General features: G+C 36.2%; 1 protein-coding gene across 5 annotated transcripts in view; it reads right to left on the reverse strand.

The window, feature by feature from the left end:
• Positions 1–1,762: 1,762 nt before the first annotated feature.
• LOC139118750 (uncharacterized) overlaps positions 1,763–19,159 on the reverse strand; it is a 56,992-nt gene continuing 39,595 nt past the window's right edge. For all 5 annotated transcript variants that reach the window (XM_070682179.1, XM_070682178.1, XM_070682177.1 and 2 more), the window contains 4 exons: positions 7,302–7,359; positions 7,006–7,076; positions 4,738–4,813; positions 1,763–4,202 (listed from right to left, as the gene is read on the reverse strand). In XM_070682179.1, the coding sequence (XP_070538280.1) occupies positions 4,062–4,202; positions 4,738–4,813; positions 7,006–7,076; positions 7,302–7,359 (346 nt within the window). In that variant the 3' untranslated portion in view covers positions 1,763–4,061. The remainder of the gene's footprint in view (positions 4,203–4,737; positions 4,814–7,005; positions 7,077–7,301; positions 7,360–19,159) is intronic.

The raw sequence follows: 19,159 nt of genomic DNA on the forward strand, positions 1-19,159 counted from the left end.
AAAAACAGGGTGACAGATTTGGAATGCTATCTCTTGTATTTTGATGTAATTTAATGAGAAGACATTTGTATTCGAGCATGGCTACAGTTTTTGATTCGAGAACTCTCATAATGGACCGTGGTTGTATTCAACAATCGAGAGGGCTAGGGTGAGTCGAACTTTTTTCTATGTCCATGTAGCACTTGTGCAAAAATCAGCGAATCAACAGGCCTTTGGCGAATCAATAAATGCATTTTTTACCAAGCTGAAAGGTTGAAAGATCCGTCCGTCACTTTAGGACGAGGTAGATAACTGCAGTCAAACCCAGCTGGGCAAATAATAGTGACTTTGTTCTGGAAATTACGAAGACGACCGGCCGTGCGGTGGAACTTTGCAAGTTTCAATATCTGAACTGAATGACAGGCACAGGAAACAATGGCCAATAAAAACGCATTCTCGTTGCATTTTGATAATAATGTATCGATCACAATGACACAGAAATTATGCCTCCTCCCGGCAGGAGGGCCTTGGCCAATTTTTAGCCCTGCTACAGTATGTCTCAGTGCTGAAAAGGCCATGTTGTTGTCAGGTTGTCATGGCGACTTTTAAAATTTGCATACAACTCTGAGAGTGAAACGGGTCACAAAACTTTTGAGTCCCACTGTCGTCCATTATACCTGTTTCCTTGGGTATTAAAGGTGTGCAAGTATACACATCAAAAGACTAGAAAATTCACTTCATGGGCAGAATCTCGTAAAATAGCCTTTTCTTGTCTGGTTAATGAAAAAAGATACCCCTGATCTAAAATATGCATGGTTTTAAAAAACTGTGGTTACCTAAATGATTACCATGGCAACATGAAACAAAAATGAACATGGAGCTCATGCTGTGATAAAGACACTTAGGAGAGCATTTGCATATTAACTGGGATTATTTTTACTGGAATTTGGAAAAATTTTGAAATTTTAAAACACAAATAGGTTACTATGGAAACACAGGACAGTAAAAATGGATATCATGTTTTGTCTTTCTAACCAAAAATAACCCTTTGGTATAATATTTCTGTTGATTACTGGATTTTTACACTGGATATTTGGTCTTTCTAACCCAAAATATCCCTTTGATATAACATATTCTGTTGATTACTGGATTTTAGGTGGAATCTTTGGAAAACTGGTAATTTTTACTCCTGAATGGTTACCATGGAAACATCTCACATTAAATTGAGTGTGATTTTTTGGTGTGCTTACAAGAAAAACCCTTATTATCAATTTTTTTACATCAATCAATTGTTCTTTAATAGGAATTTGGGAAAAAGTAACATTTTCAATCCCAAAATAGTTACCATGGCAACTCGGAACATTAAGATAAATAAGTTTTTTGTGTTCTCTGACCCGAACCCCCCCCCCCCACTAGGTAATTTGATTAATTTTCATATCAATCAAAGTAACTTTTCATTGGATATAAGAAAAAATGAAATTTTCAACCCCTAAAATGGTTACCATGGAAACATGGAGCAGTAAAATCGATATCATATTTGGTCTTTTCGACTCAAAGTACCCTTATGGTGAAATTTTCACGGAAATTGAACCTATTATTATTCGCGTTATTATTTCTATATAATACTTATATTAATTATTATTATTGAGCTCGAAAATAGTAAATGCAAAATACAAACAGTAGTACAAACAAAAGTGCACGAAACATATGCGTTCAGATCAGTAACAGAGTTTATTTGATTAATGACTTTGCGGCAAACGAAAATAAAGCAAAATTTGGCCAATGTCGCAGATGTGTGTGAGTGGCACTTTTTTATGCATTCGACAAAACCTTACTTATTATTTTATTCCATTGTCAATATTCCATTGCTTTCTTATTTCAATTATACAGTATTGCTTCAAGATCGTTTTAAGATTATTGAAAGTTCATTAATTGCAATTCTTCTCTCCGATCACGTAGATGTGCATAAAAAGGTTTGTCAAATGTTTCCTATTTCAATCTCCTCGTAATTCGTCTCTATCATGGGCTTTATCTTTCAAACAAGCTTACATGGTAAACATGGTTTGTACCTAAGTTTTGTTTTTCTCAAAAAAACCTAGATATCATAGCGGACCGATCTTTTCGATGTTTTAAATGTGACAAGCATATTTAAATGCTTCCCCTCACAACTTGACCATAAACCGCTCACAATTCACGGTATGCATGCCGCCCTAGTGATTGGTTGCTCAAGTGGTATCTTTGGGATATCTGTATTAGAATTAAAGAGATTGACAATCATTCAAATAGCGAGACAACAAGATATATGAAATCGATGGCAGGAAATGACATTCAAAGGGAATTGGCAAGCAAGAAGATCCGTACGCGTGCGTTGACTTTGTCACCGGCCACTACTTTTAACCCTCTGAGTTCTGTAATTTTGAACACTAAAATTTTAGTGCAATATTTCACCAATTTTTATGAATTTAAGAGCTATAGAATTTGTGTTCTTCAAAACATTATGGTGAACATATATCATAATAAATATATCACAATCTAGGCACTTAGAAAAAGACAACATTTATTGAAATAACACGATATATAAGAGAACTATTACAAAGAGGGGGAGGAATTAGTCTCGAAGTGGTTTCTACCTCAACTTCAGTCGATTCCTTGACCTGATAAAATGGTACGGAAGACAGTAATATGAAAATACTTCGGTGACATTTAATACAACGAGTAATGATTACGACAAAGCGTGCCTTTGAACAGTTCTTAACGTGTGTGGGATTGTTTGTGAAGCAGGAATTTTCGAGTTCAAGTGACGGAGGCAAAGACGGCGGCTTTATTTCTTCAAACTTTATTACAACAGCTACAATTAACTACTGCTACAATAACATAATGCATCAGTGGGTAGATGACTAATGACCAGTTCTAGGGGTGAGCTGTGCGCCCTGGGTGTACGCATACACTGTGTTGCTTACATACACAATACATAAACAATAGTAAAGTGGTTTATTCAGGCTGTGATATAGACGGTTTTGGTGGGAAAGTAAGAAGTGTCTTTGACTTTAATTGGTTAGAGTTGAGTCACGTCAGAAAGAATTAAAACTATGTGTAAATACAGGATATTAAGGAGAAACTGACGAGATAACAATCCGCCTTCATTCATAGCTATCTTTGCATAACGTTTCTCAACATAGCGTCCATAACAATAAAACAGACAAATGATTCATGCCATGTTTACAGATTGATTGTATTTAAAACAAATTAAACATCCTGATGCTATGTAGAATCTTGACAGTAAACTTCACATTGAAAAACGGACGAGAATCTGAAAGAATGTATGAAACTTCATTGTTATCGACAGAGATTGATCTTGTTAATTTTGTTAATATCTGTCCATAACATGTTCTATATGTGTCGCCACATATGTCTATTTTTAGGATATCATTCTGGTAATACCCTCATTTGACCGACGCATGTCTTATGAAATGACCAGTTTAATTGAGCATTACGTGTTAGCAAAATTGGACAAATTCTATGGAAGGGTAGTGATAAGTCAAGGAAATTTGATTGGCGTATATATTCTAAAGCAACATTTCTCTATATTATAGATTACCATGGATCGATTAACTTACTTTGTAAACCGAAAAGTGAAATTATTTAATATACATGTAACTGTTTAACTGATTGTTCGTGCTCTAAATCTAACAAAATTTTTAATCGCTATTTATTCTAATTACCATAGATTTCATTCCAGACAAATGTCTGAAAAATTCTTCAGGGCTTGAAAACCATTGCAATATTGCATTGATCAACGGATCATTGATCAGTGGAAGTAGCATTAAAGACTTTTAACCATGGGCAATTATTCACTGGATGACAATTCTTTCTAGCCAGACTGCCTCGACTTTGCGGTGCTCATAGACTATTTACGACAACGGCAAAGAATGATTGTCCCCCCTCTCATTTGACACATCTTTGGTGCGTAATAAGTGCACTGCAAACTCAACACCCGTGACCTTTAGACAATTTTCTGGTTATTAATGTCCTTCTGTAGGTCCATCTGAGTTGGTTATCAAGGTTCCTTTCTGGTGCTATTATCATCCCCTCGTTTCTTGCCTCTTGGAACAACCTCTTCGGCACAGACCCAGAATAAGTCTCATAAATTCACAGACCGTGATGACTGAAAATCCAACGTACAATCCGAGAGTACCGCCGATATCGCTCAGTAGGTCTTCCCACTGCATAAGTCAGGGCAAAGGAAAAACTAACATTAAAAGTTGGTTGACAAAGTCGTATCCGCTTTTCCAAACTTTCATAGCTATCTTTATAATAAAATAGCAACGGCGTAGCGCAATACCTTACCTTACAATGGCATGCAAATTTGTGTGCTTACTCAATTTATTTCTAATGAGTATATCAGATATATTTTCTTGTGTAATGTCTGTAACCCTACACAGCTTTTAGAGCGCACGTTTTGTATGTCCCTAACAAAGAATGATTGGCACTACATATACATTTACAGGAGACCTAGATTATAAACATAAATGTCATTAAAAAAATCTGTTGACAAAATTCTCCGCCGCGGAGCATGAGGCGATAATAATACAAATATGTGGTAGCAACCAATCTTTTAATTTAATGTAAGACTCTTCCAATGGGACTGACTCTAAAATTGTATTGGCTGTTTTGAAGGAATATTTCGCCATGTCAATCTTTCTGCCTGGAAACCCCCTCGAAGTTAAAGATATTGTACGGAACAGAACTACATCTTACCGTATGGGCGGGCAACTCCGACGTCAAGTCGTAATTCAGAGTTTCGAAATACACCCTTAAGCGGACTAGGTTAGCTCTAAACATGGAAAAAAAACCACGAAAACACGTATTAATGTTTGTAGAAATATATAGAGACATTAAACTCCAACCCTTTTATGTTTCTGCATTCCAGTAAAACACTATCGACGATTGCTTTGTAAATATCGATTTGCAATGTGATAGACCTTCTTTCTATGATGTATTGAGATTACACATCTGCGATATTCATACAGATAAACCTGCAATACATTATATGAATATAAATATTTGTATGCACGTACGCGATGTCTTTTTTTGCATAAACAATAATAAGTCTATGTAAGGACTCAAGATAGTGCATTTGCAAATATTTCGGCAACTTTAAAGGGACAAAGTCGCTAATTTTTTGTGAATTTGTTTGATACAAGATTCTACTTATATTGTTAGACATGTTGAAAGATACTGAATGAATGGGTGACTATGCATATATTCGACCCCGGTTTTAGACACGATACATGGTCATGACCATTAATTCATTTTCGCGATGGTTTCACTCACTGTGTCTAAAACCAGGGTCGAATATATGCATAGTCACCTATTCATTCAGTATCTTTCAACATGTCTAACAATATAAGTAGTTTCTTGTATCAAAAAAAAAATTCACAAAAAATGGGCGACTTTGTCCCTTTAAGTCTAAAGGTAGTAGACTACACAGGGGCTATGCAAAATTAGCCATGGCATAGGATTGCATGTAGAAATGTCAGAAAACATACTAGGAATATTGTCAATTTCCTGAAAAACTTTCAAAAATAGTTCATTGAAAGATGCTCTATTGAAAAAATGTAATACAATTACTATGTCACCTAGCTTGATTTTAGAATGCACCATAATTGTAGGTTTTCATTTGAAAAGCCGCAGATACAAATGTGCTGACTCGGCATTTTTACAAATTTCAATATATGGAAAAGGTGGCATTTTCGTTATTGGCTCAGTAACTGCAATGCCATTGTTTATATAGGAAATACTACATATAGTAGACGTTTTAGAATCAAATGTGTAAGTAAATAACAATATTCTATCAACATTCTTTTGTTTTCTTTGACAGGGTCAAATTTGCGAAGTTGTGTGTGGTGCTCAAATCATCGGGTAATGGGTGATTATCTTAAGCGAAGTTGTGTGTGGTGCTCAAATCATGGGGTAATGGGTGATTGAATGTAAATTATCTTAAAAAGCAGAATAGTAACATCCAATTTTTCTGGTCATATTTTTAATCCGCACCCTTACAGCTTCAAACGATGTGATTTCAAGAAAAATGGCAATAATCTTGAGTATGTATGTCCCTCTGGTACGCAGCGCTATCGAATTCTGTTCTCTCATCTAAAAAAGGGCAAACGAATCTTGTCGATAAAGTTTAATGTTCTTGAAAAAAACTTTGAAACATTTGTTTTTAACCAAGTATGCGCCATTGTTCTTCAAGATACACACAATTCTGCAAATTTTTCAAATTGTCTCTCTTACACAAGCATAGGAAGGCTTCTGATCTTAGTTTTCAATAAAAATGTGTTCATTCTGTGGTAAATTGTTCTTGACCTAAATCTCACAGAAACTACACGTTTTCTTCCGTTTCTGGTACGCTTTCCAAGAATAAATGTTCGTAAACACATCTTTATACCATTTGTCTTTAGCACTTATAAAGATATATCAAAATTCAGATCGATATTGACATTTTTGACAAATTTAATCTTTTTAAATTTAGGATGACTAATTATTTTCATTCGTGATTTGTATGTTCATCGTTCATGTGTAATTTGTTTTTTTTTACTTTTGACAGTTGTATGTTTGTGTGTAATTGTATTTTCCATACTCTGCAATTTGATATTTACTCCTGTTAGTCATCGAAGTAAAGAAATACAAAAGATAAACTACTACTTTTTTAAAAGATGAGGTTGACTGTATATAGTGGTGTAAGTGTAATTGAAAGCTAGTCGACTAATTATTGAATGTGCATACACAGCATATTTATATTTCAAGTACGTCCCTATTTCCAGTGAAAAGTAGGTGGCATTTTGTACTTAACCTTTGGGCCTCAGGATTAGACTGCAAGAACTCACTCTAAAAATGTTTGATGTTTCTGGGAATGTGTACAGCCACAAGGCATTAAGTTCAAACACAGCGAAAAGATTGAGTATTTCAAGCTACAACTAGATGCTTATTTTTGACTCGTATTGCTATTGAACTTGTCAACCTTACCTGGTAGTTTCCAAATCATACAAAATGCGAGTTTTGGGGTTATTGGCCCTCACTAGCTTGAGTAAATTTTTCTGAAATATTTAAACAAAGAAAATCAGTATATAAATTTAAGAGCATGCGTACCGTTATATTTCTAAAGTGACATTTTATATCATTGTACTATCACTTTTACGAATTATCCATGTAATACATTCAAAAACACAAAAACACTAATTTCTGTAGGTAGTGAGCATGCGCGAGTTTCCTGTTTTTATATTTGCAAAAAATTCATTCAATAAGATAAGACTTTCACTCACCAAATAAGCATGAGATGGCCACTGTGATTGCGATATCGTCATGAAGAATTTCGATTCGCTGGAATTTAAGTATTGGTTAAATGCCGTCAGTGGTGTGTGAAATAGATGACAAATTTACGAGTCATAATGGATTATTGGTAGAGTTCCATCTGTTGTGTTATGGGCGGTTACGATACTTATCATGAAAAGATGGCGGCGAAGACAACTAAGACGATGATAATGATGATGATGATGATGATGATGATGATGATGATGGCTATCATGATGATGGCTATCATGATGATGATGGCTATCATGATGATGATGATGATGATGATGATGATGATGATGGTGATGATTATGATTATGGTGATGATGACTATCTGATGATGATGATGATGATGATGATGATGATGATGATGATGATGATAGTGGTATTATAATTTTGCCGAAAGCAATTACAATTAGAATAAAAGAGTTTATTGTCACTGTGGTTGCGATATTAATATTAATATTGGTTATACAAGAACCCAATATATTTATACTGATGTTTATTGTTACCATGATATTCAACTGCAATGTCGCTACATTGAACTTGAAAATAACAAAGGAAAGAAGGACAGAATCTTCCAGGCGTAAGTCATATAATTATGTTGAACATATTAGGTTAAAATTGCATTATTATATTCAGCAGGTTCCAGGAAAGTTACCAACCAAACAAATTCTCTTAGAACAATCGCCACCAGACATTTAACCCCCCCCCCCTCTCCTAGTACCAACAACCATTTACCATCCAAGACATCTACCATCCGCATTATTTACCCCCTACAAATATGTACGAAAATGTGGCCCTGTCGAAATGATGTCAAGTGTGTCAAGTGGTACGTTCTAAAAGGGGCAATGATGTGTTTGGGGGCAAGAGATTAGAATGGGGCTCGGATACTTGGAGAGAAATGATGAAAAAATAAGGGAACCCAAACGCTCGGGAATACTTCGTTTTCAGCTCGTATATGGCTAACTCCTGCTTGGTACATTACTGTACGCCTCGCGATTGGATTTTTCTAAGTAACTAAACTTTCCATTTTTTCGAAACTATGCCTTCAGTGGTTCGAACTTGGCTTACCTGAACTAATAACCCCACTCTAACCACTGCACCACGCTGAGTTGTCTGCAGGTGTTCGTTTGAAAAGTTAATCTTGAACTTGACATTGTACATCTAATTATGCATTATATAACCCAAATTCTACAAATGACACTAAAATAACTACTATATCCTACAATAATGTCTCTATGTGAATCATTTAATTTGCTTTCCCTATACCTAACCTTAGCCCTGACACTGAGCGACAAATAGAATTTGTCTCTTGTTTGATTTTGACTTTTTTTGTCAAAACCGGGTTGTAAACGATCGCATCGAAAGTTACATACATCATCAATATCACGTTTTACAGACAGTATGTGTGTTAAATGTTTCATGAAAAATTTACTAATGCCATCAGCAACATATAAAATACACTGAATAAGGCTGACTACTTTGCGGAGGAAATTTTCAACTGATATTGTTCGCTTTCCGTGGCAGTCGAAAAAGGGACGGTGAGATTAGCTATTCAACTTGTAGGAAACATTTCACATAAAAAGACGATGTCTATGAATTTTGACAAGATGAGATGGCATGTGATTATAAGCAAGGCCATTGAAAGATTTTAGGCCAAAAAAAAAATGAAATGTTTCTGGTCAGCGCGCGCGTCACTTGAACAACAGCGCGTCACCCTTTTTTTTCCTGGTTTGAGGCCGGCGGCTGTGGCACACTACATACTGAGTACTATAACACCAAACCAAAACGGCTGAAGAGAAAGAAAATTCTTTGGGGCACATGATCAGTGACTGCATGAACAGTTTAAATGTTACTATATTGATAAAACCACAAAACTCAGTGTTATCCCCAGGCCATAGCGGTCCCGCTACGCTTTGGCCTCCCCCCCCCCCGCTACGCTTTGATTCTCCCCGCTACGCTTTAAAATATTCCCGCCATCCTTTAGTTCATACGCTCTGCGTAGCTACCAGCTGATGCATGCATTGTCTACACATAAGCGCTCACTGTAACTTTTAACCTGGTGAAAGAGTGGAAGGTGTGAAGTATGGTATGCATCAGATAAGTTGTCCGGAAGTGTTGAGAGGAACGTTAAAACAATAGAAGAATCGGCTGGGTTGTTCACAAATTTTCATTCCAGAACGACTACTACGACCAACAATAGACAGTATACATCGCGGACAAGTATTCACAGAGGTAGCGGTGTAGCACTAGCAGGGCCTTTGATCACATTCCATGCTTTGATCAACGAAATGGACCGCAAAAGAAACAAGAGTTGACTGGTGAGGTTGATTATGATTGTACAATGATGAGTTTTGTCTGAGTACGATCACGATCGCGATCGAGTTCACATTGCATAAATTCAAAATGGCGGCGGCCATGTTGGTCGACAGGTTTATAACGTGTTGACATAGATCCTGGCGTCGCGTGTGGTTCCACTCTGCAGACTCTGACACGTTCTCTGAAAGATTTTACACCTGATTTTCGAGGGATTCTAGTTGTACTTAGTTCATGTCTTGTGATCATCTTGGTGGTATTTTTAAAATCAAGAATCGAACGACGATGTTCAGTGGAAGTAGAAGTTATGCGGCGGGGGGGGGGGGGGGGGGCGTAGTTGAAATCTATCCCCGTGATGAAAAATTATTCACGGTGTTTGTCGTTCAAAAATGATATAAAACTCAATTATATTTGAATCGTGTAAAGCTTAAACTTGTGAATTTTCCTCTTTGTTGGCAAGTTTTGACAATTTATGAGCAATATATGTATTAATGAAACTCTAATCAGACGAACCATTTCTTGCTCTCAAAGTTTCAATCTGAATCTTCTGTTTTAATTAGGGTTTCGACACCATGGGTGCGAAACCCTATAGTAATCGTTCTGTTTTTTATTATTATTATTCTTCTTCTTCTTCTTCTTCCGCTTGCTTTGCAACTACCACGCAAACACCGTTGCACCTAGAGACTTCATATTTGGTACACAGGTACAACTCAGCAAAAGTAATTTTTTGGTCACATGACCATAACAAAAGGTCACGTGACCTTCACCCATTTTGAAAATAAACTTTAAATTGACCTAATTTGCATAAAAATAACCAATCAAAATTCTGTCCTATATTTTTGTAGACCATAGGGTTAGGCCCCTTCATGCTAAATATCAAGGTCACAGGTGTTGCCGATTTTTAGAAGAAGATTTTTAAAGTATTATTTTTCATATTTTTCAGTGACCTTTGACCTCCCCTATGGATTTACAAATGCCCATTATAGGCTAGCCAATAGAGCTAGGAGTCTGGTTCTTTTTTGACATAGACGATCATTGGCTGTTAATGTTCACCAAAATATTTTGGGTCAGGTCACGAGACCTTGACCTCATAATTATGCGCATATCTAATTCTAGGGTAACCAATAGGGCTAGAGATCCGAATTTTGGTACACAGGGACTACTATGGGATAGAAATCTATTGCAAATATGTCACGTGACCAGACCTCATTAATTATGCGCATATCTAATTCTAGGCTAACCAATAGGGCTAGAGATCCGAATTTTGGTACACAGGGACTACTATGGGATAGAAATCTATTGCAAATATGTCACGTGACCAGACCTCATTAATTATGCGCATATCTAATTCTAGGCAAACCAATAGGGCTAGAGATCCCAATTTTGGTACATAGGGACTACTATGGGATAGAAATCTATTGCAAATATGTCACGTGACCAGACCTCATTAATTATGCGCATATCTAATTCTAGGCTAACCAATAGGGCTAGAGATCCGAATTTTGGTACACAGGGACTACTATGGAATAGAAATCTATTGCAAATATGTCACGTGACCAGACCTCATTAATTATGCGCATATCTAATTCTAGGCTAACCAATAGGGCTAGAGATCCAAATTTGGTACACAGGGACTACTATGGATAGAAATCTATTGCAATATGTCACGTGACCAGACCTCATTAATTATGCGCATATCTAATTCTAGGCTAACCAATAGGGCTAGAGATCCGAATTTTGGTACACAGGGACTACTATGGGATAGAAATCTGTTGCAAATATGTCATGTGACCAGACCTCATTAATTATACGCATATCTAATTTTGAGTCCAGCCAATAGAGCTAGAGGTCTGATTTTTGGTATATAGGGATAACTTAGCAATACAATTTTTTTGACAAAATGTCATGTGACCTTCATGACCTTTGACCTTATATATACATATTTGGACATAACTAAGTAACCCCAAGTGCTAGACCCTTCATATTTGGTATGATGGGAGACCTTATGACACCACATCCTGTACCTAATTAATTATGCGCATATCTAATTCTGAGCCAGTCTATAGGGCTAGAGGTCTGATTTTTGGTATATAGGGATAGCTTAGCAATAAAAAATTTTTGACAAAATGTCATGTGACCTCGATGACCTTTGACCTTGAATATACCTATATGTCCACAACTTGGTAACCACAAGTGCTACAGACTTCATATCTGGTATGATGGGAGACCTTATGACACTGCATCCTGTACCTCATTAATTATGCGCACAATCTATTTTTTTTTTGCTCTTATGCTGCCACTTGTGTCGAAACCCGGTCATCGCTGCTTGCAGCTATATTTGCAATTGTAATTACAATACTGTGATGATTTATTTAAGTGTAATAAAGAGTTTCCATGATGTTCAAACTGCACACTTGTGTGTTACCATTGCATTTGTTGTGAGTGTACATGTATAGGATAAAGCCCAAGTACAAGGGCTCTTCTGGTATATAAAGTCCAAACCAACGATAAAATGTCGAGGCCGCAGGCCGAGACATTTTATCATAGGGTTGGACTTTATATACCAGAAGAGCCCGAGTACGAGGGTTTTATCCGACTTAAAAACTATCGCCCCTAACTGATATGTTTTCGTTTTCAATGTGTTTACGTCAACCGTCCCCTTTGTCAATGTAACATGTTTAGGATATGAATTAAAACTTTTATTTGTGAAATAGCCTTCCATGTAATGGAACATCTATAAATGCCCTAGGGCACATTAGTTTAAATGCCCTAGGGCACATTAGTTTATGTTTGTACCCAGCAGATGTTGTGTTGCAGCTTGTTTCCGCTGTGTTACCAAATTTGAATATTAAAACGTACCAGATGTCTACAGAATATGACATTATCACTTTTGATTGGACAGTACTTTACTATGGCGCTGTCATTCGTTTCTGGAATTTGGTGACCAAGGCTTTACGAGTAGATAAAACACCCTGAATTGAGCACTCTGATTGGTCAATCAACAATAGATAGTTTTTAAGTATGTGTGGATGCATGTGCAAGCTTACATCCATATGCAAATATAAATTAATGATATGCAAATGATATGCAAATAGCCGCTAAGCTTTGGCGCTTTAACTGACCCTGCTCCCTCCCTTGAGGAGGAGGAAAAAAAAAAAAAAAAGCCGCGTCGCCGCACCATTTTTTAAAGAAAGGCCTGACCAGAAACATTTCTTTTTTTTTTTTGGCTTAAACAGGTGTAAAAAAGTGTCGACATCTCATTTTCAAATACTTTTCGGTAACAGTGTGTCACCCTGATTCATATTTAAACTCAAACAAAAGTGGCACAGTGTCATAAAGATCCACATTGATCGGTGACTTGTCTTTGTGCGCAACTGTCGTCATCGACACAGGAACTGACAGATTGTATACAGTAGACAATTTGTAGTTGTTCAACTACGGAGTTTGTCAGAAGTACCAGAGGAAAAGTCCTGCACGGCCCTAGTAAAGACTTTAAATGACAATTACATTAGTCTAGTCGGAAGGTAGGGTTCCCATGCACCCCATGGATGTATTTTTTTAACCTACATTTTTGTAATCCTTAGGGTCTATATTTAATGAATTTTGATGTTCCCAAAATCAAATCGTGTCCCATGGGGTTCATTTGGCGCCATCTTTGCCGCCATTTTGGCCGCCATCTTGGATTTCAACAATGGGGTAGGGGTCACGTATTTACCGCTCGACGGAAACAGAAACAATAAAATACTATAAACCTTACATTTTAGAAAGCCAAGATCATGGCCTTTTTATTGATATATAACTTAATAGGGATTAATTAATATCGAACGTCGATTAGACTTTATATCGGCCTTGGCCGTAAATCGTAAAATTTGCGAAATTTCACACCCAATAATTAAGTTCCCGTTCCTCCAAACAATTTTTCATAAGGTATTTATATATTTTTTGGAAGAACTCAGTGCAATAAACAAGAAAAACAACATTAAAAGTATGTGTCTTGAGATTGAGTGGGTGCATGAGCTTGTTTCTTATTACGCGTTAAGCCACATATCCGTATGTAACATAAGGGGTAGGGGTAATGTTTCCCTTTCTGTTTCGAATCATGAATGATGAAACCATATAAATGTTACATTTTGTAAAAGTGCTGCATCAGACCTTTCTAAAAATATATAGATTTATGGGGATAAGTTGCATATTTAAAAGTTACAAAGCTTAAACCTTTCGGTTTGTGTCGATTTCAAGTGATTTTTAAGAACGAAATTACAACATATGGGGTAGGGGTAATGTTTCCCTTTTGCCTCGAATCATGAATTACGAAACCATATAAATGTTTATTCTTTAAAAGCTCTGAAATGGGCCTTTCCAAACATGTATAGTTTTATTGGGAAAAGTCCATATTTTAAACTTACAAAGCTTATGCCTTTCAGTTTGTGTCAATTCTAAGTAATTTTTAAGAACAAAATTACAACATATGGGGTAGGGGTAATGTTTCCCTTTCTGTCTCGAATCATGAATTATGAAACCATATAAATGTTATACTGTTTGAAAGCTCTGAAATTGGCCTTTCCAAACATGTATAGTCTTATTGGAAAAGTCCATATTTTAAAGTTACAAAGCTTATGCCTTTCAGTTTGTGTCAATTTTAAAGTGATTTTTTAAACAAAATTATAATATAAGGGGTAGGGGTAATGTTTCCCGTTCTGCCTTGAACCATGAATTATGAAACCATATAAATGTTATACTGTTTGAAAGCTCTGAAATGGGCCTTTCCAAACATGTATAGTTTCATTGGAAAAAGTTGCATATTGAAAGTTACAAAGCTTAAGCCGTCCAGTTTGTGTCAATTTAAGTGATTTTTTGAACAATATGCACAAAACAGTTAGTCCGTTGGCCAGGTATCGAAATCATCCCCTCTAAGGCATTTTACCCACTATGATTTTCTGTTAGCTAGTATTCTCAGCTGTCATAATCTGCTTATTTTCCATTTAACTGATGGTGTGTGAGAGTGTAACGACTTGTTTGTGAAGGGCTGTCACGCCCTCAGTAGTAAAATAGGAATTGGTTAGGGGTAACATATTTACCGCTAGTCGGAAACAAAAACAAAAAGTACCATAAACAATACATTCTTAGAAAGCCCAGATAATCCCCTTACCATTGGTATACAACTAAATGGGGATAAATCGATATTCAAAAATCGATTAGATTTTATATCGGACATGAAATGTAAATTGTAAAATTTGCTTAATTTCAAACCCAATAATTAAGTTCATGTTCCTCCAAACAATTTTTACAAGGTATTTATATATCATTTGAAAGAACTTAATGCAATAGAGAAGTAAAAAACATTAAAAGAGTGTATCTTCTTGAGACTTATGGGGTGCGTCGATTGTTTACCTAATATATGGTATGCCGTACATCCCTCTATACTTTACATTTAAGGGATAGGGGTATGGGTAATGTTTCCTCTCCTACCAAACGCAGCGAATAAGGAAGCCACATAAATATCATATCTCTGAAACACTAACGCAGTTGTTTTTCCAACAAGATATGGCTTGATGGGGTAAACTCAAAAATTATGCAGTGACAATGCCTAAACTCAAAAGTTTGTGTTACTTTACTGACATTTACTTGTTAAAAGGAACATAGAAATATACTCTATAGGCATTAAATAGCACTAAAAAGTTAAAATGGTGGTTAATAAAAGACGTTTTACTCATTTCAATAACTCAAATTAGGGAAAGAAAGTTAACAGCTATAATATGTCAAAATTATATATTCCAAACCCACAAACACTAAATTGGATGTCATAGTCGTCATGCAAAGTTGATATGACAGCAGCAACAATCAATCCCTTTTTTAATTGTATCGCGAGAGATATATAAGCAATAAAGCACCACTTTGAAAGGATACCACACGGTTTCGACCGGTAAACAACATATACGCACGAACTTCAGTGTGTATAAGGAGTGAAGGAGTGAAATGGTCAAAACCGAGCTCGAGTGGTGTACCACACTTATAGGGGCTGTTTATCGCTATATTATATCAGTATATTGAAACTTGTGATGAAAATACAAACAATGTGAAAGAAACCCACTTTGGAGATAGGAATGGCCAACTTTACAGTATATCGTAAATACATGCACAGTCACGTGACCGTCGGGCAAATCAGAGCTCACTATTATAGTGTTACTTTTAATATGATTGAGGTAAGCGACCGTTTACTTCCCATGGGGTCATGCTTAGAATGACGGGGAAGCCTAAGCCTATCTCTTCCAATCTAAGATTTGAGATATTTGACAACAATATATATGCAATTTTCATATTTTTCATAGGCCTAAATAACACAAGAAGAAAGTCATACTCAATGTTTTGTCCAATTGAAAGTCAAATTTTCACCGAAACAAGAAGAGGTGGCCATCTGTAAGCAAAACGAGAATTAATATTAGCAAAGATGGATATTAATTAAGCCTTTCCCTTTCCGATCCCAGTTACTCATACAACGGGGTATAAGCGAAAGCCAAGAGTATCGAATGTGTTGAAACCTAAGTGGCCCCTATTCAGTACCACGTAGCCTACAGGTACACCTTACAGAATACTTACCAGGCCAAAATACCGAGTGTTGAATTCCTTCAAAAGTGGCAACACCTGGAAAGACACTGCGGCACCAATTTATCACCCTGATCTCTAACTATTTACCTCTACACCCAATAAAGCACCGGGACTCAAGACAGTTGTACATCACAAACTTAAGAGAGCGATCGAAGACACTCGCTACACAGAACGCAGGATGGAAGGCTGCAAAGACGATTCTTCAAATAGGCAAAAAACGAGGCTAAAAAAACACAAACATTCACAGCAACGACGACAGGTCGGGTTTTCTTCCTATACTACGGTACAAAACCAAACCAAAGGGTCTTTCAAAGGCCACGCACTTCCCTTAAAGCCCGGCTCGAAATGGACTGGGATCATGATTAGTGCCAAGTATGGTTGGGCGTTTTGGGGCACGGCTCTGCATAATGAGTCTGTTGGTAACGGTATCGATCGTTCGCATTATCTGCGGATCTGTTTGCTCTCAGATCACGCTCAGGCTCGGACTAATATAGATACTAGTACGTACAGCCTTCGTTTCAAGGTTCGTTTCAGTCATGCCATGGCAAACACTCGAAATAAAAAAGAAAGGAAAACTATCAACTTAATCAAACAAGAGTTTGCTTGAATGAATTTACCGAAGTTTCAGGCCATATCAACGTTCGTTATGTGAATGATTTGGCTACTGACCGCCAAATACATACGGAATATTGGCGCCATCTAAAGTCGAATAATTATCAAAAAAGTAAAAAGCTTATATCTGGGCTTTCTAAGAATGTATTGTTTATGGTACTTTTTTGTTTTTGTTTCCGACTAGCGGTAAATATGTCACCCCTAACCATTCCTATTTTACTACGGAGGGCGTGACAGCCCTTCACAAACAAGTCGTTACACTCTCACACACCATCAGTTAAATGGAAAATAAGCAGATTATGACAGCTGAGAATACTAGCTAACAGAAAATCATAGTGGGTAAAATGCCTTAGAGGGGATGATTTCGATACCTGGCCAACGGACTAACTGTTTTGTGCATATTGTTCAAAAAATCACTTAAAATTGACACAAACTGGACGGCTTAAGCTTTGTAACTTTCAAATATGCAACTTTTTCCAATGAAACTATACATGTTTGGAAAGGCCGATTTCAGAGCTTTCAAACAGTATAACATTTATATGGTTTCATAATTCATGGTTCAAGGCAGAACGGGAAACATTACCCCTACCCCTTATATTATAATTTTGTTTAAAAAATCACTTAAAATTGACACAAACTGAAAGGCATAAGCTTTGTAACTTTAAAATATGGACTTTTCCCAATAAAACTATACATGTTTGGAAAGGCCCATTTCAGAGCTTTCAAAAGGTATAACATTTATATGGTTTCATAATTCATGGTTCAAGGCAGAAAGGGAAACATTACCCCTACCCCATATGTTGTAATTTCGTTCTTAAAAATGACTTAAAATTGACACAAACTGAAAGGTTTAAGCTTTGTAACTTTAAATATGGACTTTTCCCAATAAAACTATACATGTTTGGAAAGGCCAATTTCGGAGCTTTCAAACAGTATAACATTTATATGGTTTCTAATTCAGGGTTCGAGGCAGAAATGGAAACATTACCCCTACCCCATATGTTGTAATTTCGTCCGTAAAAAATCACTTAAAATTGACACAAACTGAAAGGCATAAGCTTTGTAAGTTTAAAATATGGACTTTTCCCAAAAAACTATACATGTTTGGAAAGGCCCATTTCAGAGCTTTTAAAGAATATAACATTTATATGGTTTCGTAATTCATGATTCGAGGCAAAAAGGGAAACATTACCCCTACCCATTATGTTGTAATTTCGTTCTTAAAAAATCACTTAAAATTGACACAAACTGAAAGGTTTAAGCTTTGTAACTTTAAAATATGGACCTTTCCCCATAAGACTATACATGTTTGGAAAGGCCAATTTCGGAGCTTTCAAACAGTATAACATTTATATGGTTTCATAACCCAGGGTTCGAGGCAGAAATGGAAACATTACCCCTACCCCATATGTTGTAATTTCGTCTTAAAAAATCACTTAAAATTTACACAAACTGAAAGGCATAAGCTTTGTAAGTTTAAAATATGGACTTTTCCCAATAAAACTATACATGTTTGGAAAGGCCCATTTCAGAGCTTTTAAAGAATATAACATTTATATGGTTTCGTAATTCATGATTCGAGGCAAAAAGGGAAACATTACCCCTACCCCATATGTTGTAATTTCGTTCTTAAAAAATCACTTGAAATCGACACAAACCGAAAGGTTTAAGCTTTGTAACTTTTAAATATGCAACTTATCCCCATAAATCTATATATTTTTAGAAAGGTCTGATGCAGCACTTTTACAAAATGTAACATTTATATGGTTTCATCATTCATGATTCGAATCAGAAAGGGAAACATTACCCCTACCCCTTATGTTACACACGGATATATGGCATACCGCGTAATAAGAAAACAAGCTCATACACCCACTCAATCTCAAGACACATACTTTAATGTTGTTTTTCTTGTTTATTGCACTGAGTTCTTCCAAAAAATATATAAATACCTTATGAAAAATTGTTTGGAGAAACGGGAACTTAATTATCGGGTGTGAAATTTCGCAAATTTTACGATTTACGGCCAATGGCCGATATGAAGTCTAATCGTCGTTCGAATATTAATTAATCCCTATTAAGTTATATATCAATAAAAGGCCATGATCTTGGCTTTCTAAAAATGTAAGGTTTATAGTATTTTATTGTTTCTGTTTCCGTCGAGCGGTAGATACGTGACTCCTACCCCATCGTTGAAATCCAAGATGGCGGCCAAATGGCGGCAAAGATGGCGCCAAATGAACCCCATGGGACACGATTTGATTTTTGGGAACATCAAAATTCATTAAATATA

The sequence above is a fragment of the Ptychodera flava genome, chromosome 19 (genome assembly GCF_041260155.1).
Source record: "Ptychodera flava strain L36383 chromosome 19, AS_Pfla_20210202, whole genome shotgun sequence".
Lineage (NCBI taxonomy): Eukaryota > Metazoa > Hemichordata > Enteropneusta > Ptychoderidae > Ptychodera > Ptychodera flava.